Below are 10,150 nucleotides of genomic sequence, written 5' to 3' on the forward strand. Positions count from 1 at the left end.
ATAGAATTGAATCCAGATGCCCAGGAAATAATTACTATATATCCTACAGACATCGCATCCTTTATATGCTAACATCATAAATGATTGCAGGTTCCTCCTCGCGCACTTGGATGATCCAGCTATACTTTACACCTACTGGGAACAAAACCAAGTCGCTAACCTACTTGCAAAGTCCGGTAGCCAAATGAATAGTTCTGCAAGAATCACTATTTATGCACAACCACCACCTTTTGTTCGTACAACACTGAAAGATGATCGCAAAAAGAAGTTTTTTGTTAGAAGAGTGGCTCTACCAACTTTTCCACCCTCAAACCGTTTACAAACTCCTCTTGGGAGCCCTTTATGTACTCCCCAAGATATGGACCCTAATATCACTATAACAGTATCTTCTCCCCGGGATCCCCTTTTTGTTACGACCCATCAATGGTCGCCCCCTTAGGACAATGACTAAGCTCTCTCCTACTACTTATACTACTCTACTTTAATAATATGAATAGTTATCCTTTGCACAAAAAAATAAATATTTACCTTATGTTTTATATACCCCTACCATTATACTCCAGAGCTATTTTTTACTCCCACCCGTAAAAACTATTTTTCCAGCTTAAAAATCCACGTGTCATGCTTTCATTGAATAAAAAGACCCGCCCCCTTTTTAAACACTAAACCCGTCCGACCCAATCTTTTTCACCTGCACCCAGCGACTAAAAAATAATCTAGTCATTTTATTAATTCATCGGATTGGCGATGGCGACAGCCGAACTAATTTTAGATGTGGAACTCATTTCGGATACTTCTAACTACCAGTAAAACATAAAATAGAAAAGGCTGAAATAAAGGAAAAAATAAGGGAAAATGGCCTCTAGAAATGTGAATCAATACTATATGCCACACAATCTTTTCATGGAAGAAACTAATGATGTGTGCTACACAGAAATACAAGAATAAAAATACAAAAAAAGATAAAGCTCAGATGCACTTTTATACCGTCGTTGTAATAAGACAGCGGAGACCCTATTCACCGCATAAAGCGCGATTCTTCACAGCAATAAATGCACCAGCGGGAATCGAACCCGGGTCTGTACCGTGGCAGGGTACTATTCTACCACTAGACCACTGGTGCTTGTTGAATGTTGTAGGACACTAATTCTATGATAATCAAAAAGGACATGATATTTCTGCGTTTCACCTTTCTTCGTCTATGTTCTGTTTGGGGCATGTTCATTAGGTGCTTCCTTTCTCTGAGCTGATTTATAGTAGTGTTGTTTTCAGGAATAAAAGCTTTGATTTTGTTTCTAATATTTCACTCTACAGCTGCTAGGACTTGGTTAAGTGTCTGTTTACTTCATAAGGATGCTATTATGTACCCAAATATGACATACAATTCTAGTCATAGTGTATGTGGCTGCTAAAACGAAAAAATGGCACTAGCAGCGTAAAAATAAGATATATGACTGTAAGTATCTCATTGATGATTGTAGATAAACTCCTTCAGACTGAAAAATGAAAAGAACGGAGTTCTAAGACATAAGTGAATGCTACAGAGCAGTGATGCATACTATGTTGAATTAGATCAGAAATTCACCCCCTTCATGTGGGAGGAGGCATTCTTTTTATACAAGACACTTAGCAATACTGGCTGGCTGAGGGAATGAAAACTCTACTTGATTAATGAGTTCAACAAAATCAAAAATATTAAATGTTGGATCTATAATTTTAAGTGAGTGCTGAAATGAAATGTTATTTGTAGTCTAGATTAATAATAAAATAGCAAAAAGCAAATGCTATTACATGCGGTGGACTGGTTAGCTTGAACTAGTAATATTCCTATGTGAATACTTTATTTTAATCGATTTTCGATTAATTAAGAATTACCATTAAAGTTAAATATGTGGAAGAAAAGTTATTAGATACAATTACAATTCCTCGCTTACTTAATCTAACTTTTAAGTTTCTTGTTTCTCATGTAATGTCTTTGAAATGGATTAAATCTAATTTGGTATATCATTTAATTAATGTCCTACAACAATAACGAAGCACCAGTGGTCTAGTGGTAGAATAGTACCCTGCCACGGTACAGACCCGGGTTCGATTCCCGGCTGGTGCATTTACAGCTGTGAAGAATCGCGCTTTATGCGGGGAGTAGGGTCTCCGCTGTCTGATTACAAGGACGATATAAAAAGCGCTTCTGAGCTAATATCTTTTTTTGTATTTTTATTCTTGTATTTCTGTGTAGCACACATCATTAGTTTCTTCCATGAAAAGATTGTGGCATATAGTATTGATTCACATTTCTAGAGGCCATTTTCCCTTATTTTTTCCTTTATTTCAGCTTTTTCTATTTTATGTTTTACTGGTAGTTAGAAGTATCCGAAATGAGTTCCACATCTAAAATTAGTTCGGGCTGTCGCCATTGCCAATCCGATGAATTCATGACATACGTTTTACTTACTTTACCTTAATTTTGAACAAATTTATAAATAAATAAAGACTAGATCATTCATGTTCAAATTTTAGTTGAATTGATTCTAGATTGGCAAATGGTCAGTAATAGAATGAAAGCAAATAATAAAGTAATGATAATATAAAACGAATGATTCTTCACTCATCACAGAATTTTAGTATAACTCCTTTATTTGCCTCTGTACAGATGTATATTTTTTGCGGGGAAAAGGGCTAAATTTGGCTCTCCACTATGAGAAAATGATCAATTTTATCCTCTGTTATACTATCTGTACAAAAGTACCCATGCCGTTATCCAAATGGTTCAAATATACCTCCTCTGTTAAGTTTGTCCAAGATAGACTCTCAATCATATGTGACGCTAATATTTTGATAAAGTGGACACCACGTGGTATGCTACCTCATCTTTCCCAACCCATTTACCCCATCCCTCCACTTCGTCTTCTTCCACTTGCAATTCACTATAGTGAATAAGTACGACATCATTAGAGGAGCATATGGATCTTTTCTAACTTTAACTGGCATAAACTTTTAGTACTAAATTCAGGATATTTCACTAACTCCAAAACTTTATCAAGCATTAGGTAGTAGGAAGTCATATTGCGCTCGGGCGAAATTGGTGTTCTTTATGACAAAGGGCTACTATTCAATGGATAAGGACATAAGACCAGCAAATAGTAAATCCGAGAGTAAATATGTCTAATACCCATATTATGTCATAATATATACAGTAGTTTTTAAATTAATGCTCTATGCTTTTTACGCATCAATCAAAATGTATAAACGATTATTAGCCGGCAAAAGTGTTGATGTTGGTACTACATTAACATAGTTATAATTCAGAACATTGTAGTTATAGTAAATCATAGAAAAGTAGCTAGAGTATTTAGCCGATAAAGAAGAGGCTAACTATAATATACATACATGCCATTTTTGGTAGAAGAACAACAACTATGCTGCAACTAAACTAATTGGGTCATTAAATTTTTGGAAGAAAGAAAATTTGATCATGAAGATGTAAACAGCAGGTTAATGGACGTCCTTAAAAATCTGACCATCTTCAACGCTGTATTATTAAGCTTTTGTTGGCACCATATTCAGATGAGAGGTGGAGAGGGAGGAAGTGCTAGTGGTGGAAGAAGTGGAGGGGAGGTGGTAAAATGGGTTGGGGAAGGTGAGGTGGCATGCCACGTGGTGTCCACCTCACCAAAATATCAGAGCGACATAGGATTAGATGTCCATATAGTCTTAAACGGAATAGGGGTATATATTTGAGCCACTTGGGTAATGATAGGGGTATTTTTATAAGGACAGTATAACTGAGAATAAAAGTGATCCTTTTTCTCATAGCATAGGGACAAATTTGACCCTTTTACCTTTTAGTAGTGTTAAATTTTATACTCAGTCCACTCATATGATTCTTCACTCATCACAGTTCTATTTTTTTTTTTTTGATAAAAGAGCAAATTCCATTTTAAGCCCTTCACCTTTTGAATGGGGACAACAAACCCCTAGATCTAGTTATTGATTCAAGATCAAGGGGTTTATGCATCATTCAAAGGATGAAGAATGTATTGTTTCCCAATTCCAAAAGGTAAAGGGTTAAATGAAATTTACTCTTGAGGAAATTCTCATTATAGACATATACTGCCCAAATTTTCTCACAGACGTTTACTTCTGACTATGTCTTGAGAACAAACCTGGCAGAAATTTTTTTCAATAACAATTCAAAAGTAAAAAGGCTAGTATAAATTGATACAAAAAATTACCATAATCCAGAAGACTAATGTTACCATTCCTCAACATAAATTGAAAATACAGAAATTTGCCGAAGCAGTAAACAAAATCACTGTAAGTTACACTTACCGCCTTTTCTTTTGAGACTTTGGAGGTTTAAGAACACTCCAGTCCAGTCCATGTGGCTTCTGGGAACTCCGACTACTACTAGGTGACGACTCTGGATTGCCAAGAACTCTCTTATGTGATTTGTTTGGATACTGCGCCTTAGAGGATGTATCATCTTGCTTCCTTTTAAGATCTTCGTTAGGAGAATGACACGAGTCCTCCACATTAGAGTTCTCCAACCCACATTGTGATGTTCCATTTTCTCTGTGGCAACGAATAGTAAGTAGTTATGAGCTAACAGAATTTCAGTCATTCCACGGCTTAGCAACTCAAACATCTTTGGTATAAATAACAATTGAACTCATCACGAAATGACTTGAAAGACGTTATGGGGCTCACAAATTTTTGAAATGCACCTAATCTAACGTAAAGTATACAATAATCAAGAAATTCAATGCAATCATGGGGACAAAAGATGCCACCCTAGCTTTACATCTCTTAGTTTCCCTATCTTAATTCACCATTTTTGTTTATAAACGGTATTAATCCTTTTACATTTAATCATAGTCTATTTATTTTGATTGCTTATAATCATAATTCGTTTCTTCATCTCAAAAAAAAATAATCATAATTCGTTTATGCAATCTTTAATACTTTATCGTAGGGATCTTATACAATATATCGCCTATTATCTTTTTTTGAGAAATACAATATGTCGCCTATTATCATCTCTACGTAAAAAACATCCACTAAGAAGGAATTTTCAACATATTCGACTCAAAGATGAATTTTCAACATATTCGACTCTAAGATATACTAGGAGAAAATAATGTTATCTTTCTACTGATGAAACAGATGTGAAAAGATAAAGTCAAGATGGTATATAGTAGAAGTAATGGGCCATAATGCTTATCGTATAACAACAATGGATGGAGTACACAAGTTACTATGAGAACTTTAAGCATCAAACACTGACCTTTTCGAATTTATTTCACTCGCCTCTGAAGAACAAGCAGCAGAACCTTCAGAATGTGGTTTTGACGCTTCTTCTCTTAATTTCTACCAAGACAAGCCTTTGGTAAGACAGGATAACAACCCACAGGAGAATAGGAACTGAACAGTCTTTTCAGAAAGTATACATCATGCAAACCTTATACTCACATCAATAGAAGGATTAAAGCATTGAAAAGACATCCGACCCCTTGTAGCCCCAGGGTGGGGATCCCCTTCCCTAATGACAACACTGCATGTGAAAAGGCAATAAAGAAAAATCAGAGGAAAATGTAAATGGGTATAAAACAAAGGCAAATATGGAAATAATGCAAGAAACAAGCATCGTTGAGAGGGAACAAACCTAGTACTACTAGACATCTGATCAGATAAATACTCCTTCCATTTAATACAAAACCCCCATCTATAAATGAATTGAGGATGAACTATTTGGTGTAGCAGACACAGTAATCGGTATATAATTTGAACCGCAGCACATAGCGTCACCAGCGAGTGAAATAGATTCCACTACGCTCCAAATTTGTAAAAATGGAATTCCTAAAATATTACTCCCTCCGTTTCAAATTAGATGAGGTAGTTTCCTTTTTAGTATGTTCCAAAATAAATGACATATTTCTAAATTTGAAAATAATTCAACTTTAAACTCTTCATTTAACCCATTTTACCCTTAATGAGAAGCTTTTATAACCACACAAATGTCATGGCCCCACAAAGCTTTTACCCCTTAAGCTTTTATGACCACAAGCTTCAAAAGTCTTCTTCTTTTTTCTTAAACTCCGTGCCGAGTCAAACTACCTCATCTAAATTGAAACGGAGGAAGTACTTTTTTGCACTCAGTTCAACATCGCTGACGACCTGACGTAATTTTAAGTTACTATTATCCAATATAGCTATCGATGAGGATTCATATAGCCGACCTCGACTTGTTTGGGACTTAGACTTAGTAGAAGTTGTTGTTGTAACATCTGATATACCCTTTATAAAATATATAAACTCTAGTGGAAGAAATTTTAGTTTACACTAATTTTTTTTTTATTTTTTTTTTTTGTTAAGAGGGAAACCCGCAGCCGCTACACTTGGTGCGCACTGGGTAAACCTCCCCCTGTGTAATAGCCTACAAACCACACAGGGGAGGTAATCCGCACTAGGCAAGTCATGTGTGAGAGGCTCAACCCAGAAGGCATTGAGGGGGATTCCCTCCAAACCAACTGGGCAACCCACTAATCTTCTTTGATCTAAATGCCTAAAACCATCTACGAGAAAAAGTTATACAAAGTCAAGCTTTTGTCAACATGTCAAAGATCATAGTTGATAGTTGAGCAGTCTAAACATTATACATCTTCCATTCTAGTGCTAGTGCTATTTGAGCACTGCAAAGAAAGAACTACTTCATATTTTGGAGAAAGAAAAAGAATACTTCATATTATAATTAACCATTTAAAGTTACACTCAGTTACTCCTTTTGTGTGCCCTTTAACGGGTAGTGCTCACGAACAGCCTAAATCTGCACAGCAAACTTGATACTCGCCAGAAGGAAAAATCTAGTTTCAGTCGTATGAACCTTGGTCCAGCTTTAAACTAAATCCAAATTAGACAAAGTCCAACATTGTAATAGTCCTGAGTTAACGTTGATCTCAAAACAAAAAATTGGTGTATACTCTTACGTCGCACCACAAGATTATTTGTAATAACTCACCCCTTCCATTCCAATGTGTCAAATATGCCGTTTCACTAGTTAATCCCTTTCATAACATTTAACCAATTGTAGCTCTTGATTTCAATAGTTGAAGCATTTGCACAGACTCAGAATAATTAGGAAATAAGTATGTTATCGTATCGAGATATGAGCAAGATGAAGATGCCAAGAATTCTGAGGGAGACACATAAAGAGGCAAGGGCTCCCATTTAAAGGAGCTTCTTGAAATGACAATAATAATATCAGCTGGGTAGGTTCTTTTTCTTATTCCGTCCTCTTTCTTCTCTCTATGTTCTTTGTTTCATATCAAATTCCCCATATCTTTAAAGGCAACGGTTTTCAACACAGAACGATTCCTGATAAAAAGATTTCCAACAGCAGATAGTGTCTTTTAGGAGTATAAAAATCTGGTTATATTTCCATAGTTTCAATGTATAATCTTTATTTATAACGGAGTAATCCTCGAGGGTCAGTGACACATGGTTCAGAACTCGGTGGATAATGGGTCTGTCATCTACCCTTCGACACATAAATACCAGGCTTTTGACTGCGACAAGATTCGGACCTCTGACGTGCGCCTACTAAGCCGCAGATCACTTGTTGTACTATTACCACTAGACCAAAGCTCTTGGAGCTTCAAAGTATACAAATTTTAATACTAATCCAACTAAAATTACAACTCAAATCTCAACACTCTTTAACATCCCATGCTAAGACTTATCAACCAAAATAACAAACAAGTATAACTGAAGAAAAAGGTTACCATCTTTTGGGAGCACTAGAGGGAAAATTTCCACCAGGTATCACTTCTTCTTCTTCTACTTCTTCTTCTGCTCCTTCTACTTCTTCTACTTCTTCTTTCTTAGGCTTTTCCTCTCTCAGAGCTGCCCTTTGCATAAACTGAAAATACAAAAACATCAAAAAATCTTAAAATACTACAACTACACCTCAATCTAATATACTTGGTGTCAACTACACGACCGCTCTATATCCATTCCACTCTACATTGTTTTTGATAAACGAGAAATCTCCGAGGGCCAGTGGCGTACCGTTCAAAACTTGGCAGACCAATGGGCCCGCCCATATACCCTTCTCTATCTAAATACCGAGCTTTAGTCTGCAGCACGGTTCGAACTTGTAACATTGCCCCTTCACTCTTACCACTAGACCAAAGAATTCATCCATTCCCTCTATTCAGAGAATTTATCAAAGTTGGAGTCTTTTTAAGCTAGCTATAAATCTAAGGATTTAGCAAAATCCTTCAAATAAAGCCGATATAATTTACAAAGGGTTATAAAACAATTTTAGAAAATTATGCAAGAACGAATAACCCAGCTAAAAATTTCCTACTTATTTAATTTTACAAACAAGATCAAAGCACCAAAATGAAATACCTTTAAATAACGCCAATAATTTACGAAGGGCTAAATAACAAGTTAAAAAAACTATGCAAGAACAGAAAAAACCCCTCAAAAACCAGTTAAAAAGTTAATATGTTTATTTAATTAGCAAACAGATTTAAAAAGGGACCAAATTGAAAGCTCCTTTTTTACCTTCAAGTTCCTCAAGGTGCTGGATAGTTCACGCTTTGCCATTCTTATTTTTAGGCACACCAAAGCTGAACTTACTGTTATCACTAGCTAGATATTCCTCTACTTTTACGGCACGGTGACGGCGCCGGCGCCGGCGTCCAGCCAACTTGAAAGGGCTAAAAGAAGCTTGCTGAATTGCAAGAGGTTTTAGTCGGGCGTGAAGGGATTTTTAGTCAGTTGAAAATAACAGATTTGCCCTTAATTTCAACAGGGGGAGTAGGGTTCGTAATTGGGCCTGCCCATTTTTCGATTCCTCTAGCCCGCCAAAGGGCATATTTGTCTTTAAATAACTAATCTCCGAGTTGCTAATTATGGGTATTCTTATTTCACATTATATATATCTCATACTGTTATAAAATAAAGACCGTAAAGTAAAGACAAGTATAGAGAGAAATTGATATATTATTCAAATTTCAAACTTATGTACATAATGAACTGAAATCTCCTTTATTTATAGAAGAAAGCAAGATGTTGTGTAAGTTGCTACTGTACTAGATATAGATAATCTTCTATCAGAGATAATATCTATTCGTAACAGAGTACCGACAGGATAAGCTCAGTGTACCAGATATTGATAACCTTCTACTGGGGGTGATGTTTATCCATAATGGGGTACCGAAAGGATAAGCTCATTGTACCAGATATGGATAATCTTTTATCGGGGGTGATGTTTATCCATAATGGGGTACCGAAAGGATAAGCTTCTTCAGGAGACTTATTTCCAATAGAGTACTAAATAGACAAACATATTTACGGCGGAGTCTCATATAGGTAAGTTTCTCCATGAAGCTTATTTACAACGGAATACTAAATGAACATTCATAATATAATATATTTATAACACTCTCCGTGGGATATTCATTAAAAGATAATGTACCTCATTAAAGCCTTACTAGAAAAAAACCCCGTGGAAAAATTCTAGTAAAGAAAAAAGAGTACACATATTTAGTAATACGCATAACTAGTTGTCTCATTAAAAACCTTATAAAGAAAATCCTGTGGGAAAAATCTTAATAAAGAAAAAAGAGTATAGCACGTATTTTACTCCCCCTGATAAAAACCTTGTTTCAAATATTTGAGTCACTGCATTTCAATCTTGTATATTATCTTCTCAAAAGTTGAAATTGGCAAAGATTTTAGTGAATAAATATGCCGGATTGTTACTTGAACGGATTTGTTGCACATCAATGTCACCATTTTTCTGAAGATCATGTGTGCAGAATAATTTTGGTGAAATGTGCTTTGTTCTATCTCCTTTTATAAATTCTCCTTTTAATTGGGCTATGCATGCAGCATTGTCTTCGTATAAAATTGTGGATCTTTTATCACATTCCAACCACATTTTCTTTGAATAAAACGAATCATTAATCTCAACCATACGCATTCCCTACATGCTTCATGAATAGTTATTATCTCAGCATGATTTGAAGAAGTAGCAACAATAGATTGCTTTGTTAGAATAAAATAAACCCATATCAAGTGTTCCCTTTAAATATCGCGATATATGCTTAATTCCTTTCCAATGTCTCTGTGTAGGATAAGA

The 10,150-nt window shown here is 35.6% G+C and overlaps 1 protein-coding gene and 1 non-coding gene across 2 annotated transcripts; one reads left to right on the top strand and one right to left on the bottom strand.

The window, feature by feature from the left end:
* The first annotated feature begins 2,036 nt into the window (after window positions 1-2,036).
* Window positions 2,037-2,107, top strand: TRNAG-GCC (transfer RNA glycine (anticodon GCC)). Its single transcript has one exon. It is a non-coding gene; the product is annotated as a tRNA-Gly (tRNA).
* Window positions 2,108-4,164: 2,057 nt separating this feature from the next.
* On the bottom strand, window positions 4,165-8,816 carry LOC104106560 (uncharacterized). The gene is made up of 5 exons (XM_009615129.4): window positions 8,569-8,816; window positions 7,779-7,915; window positions 5,470-5,551; window positions 5,285-5,367; window positions 4,165-4,572 (listed from the first exon to the last, which is right to left on the bottom strand). The coding sequence occupies exons 1-5, from the start codon at window positions 8,608-8,610 to the stop codon at window positions 4,326-4,328; spliced, it is 591 nt and encodes a 196-aa protein (XP_009613424.1). The 5' UTR covers window positions 8,611-8,816; the 3' UTR covers window positions 4,165-4,325.
* Between the last annotated feature and the right edge of the window lie 1,334 nt (window positions 8,817-10,150).

Source organism: Nicotiana tomentosiformis, chromosome 2 (assembly GCF_000390325.3).
Source record: "Nicotiana tomentosiformis chromosome 2, ASM39032v3, whole genome shotgun sequence".
NCBI classification, from domain to species: Eukaryota; Viridiplantae; Streptophyta; class Magnoliopsida; order Solanales; family Solanaceae; genus Nicotiana; species Nicotiana tomentosiformis.

Coding starts and splice junctions, on each gene's coding strand:
- LOC104106560 (XM_009615129.4), bottom strand. CDS start 8,610: ATGGCAAAGCGTGAACTATCCAGCACCTTGAGGAACTTGAAG. Junction 5,368..5,469: donor GCTTTAATCCTTCTATTGAT/GTGAGTATAAGG, acceptor TTGTCTTGGTAG/AAATTAAGAGAAGAAGCGTC. Junction 4,573..5,284: donor AGTGAAATAAATTCGAAAAG/GTCAGTGTTTGA, acceptor TCGTTGCCACAG/AGAAAATGGAACATCACAAT.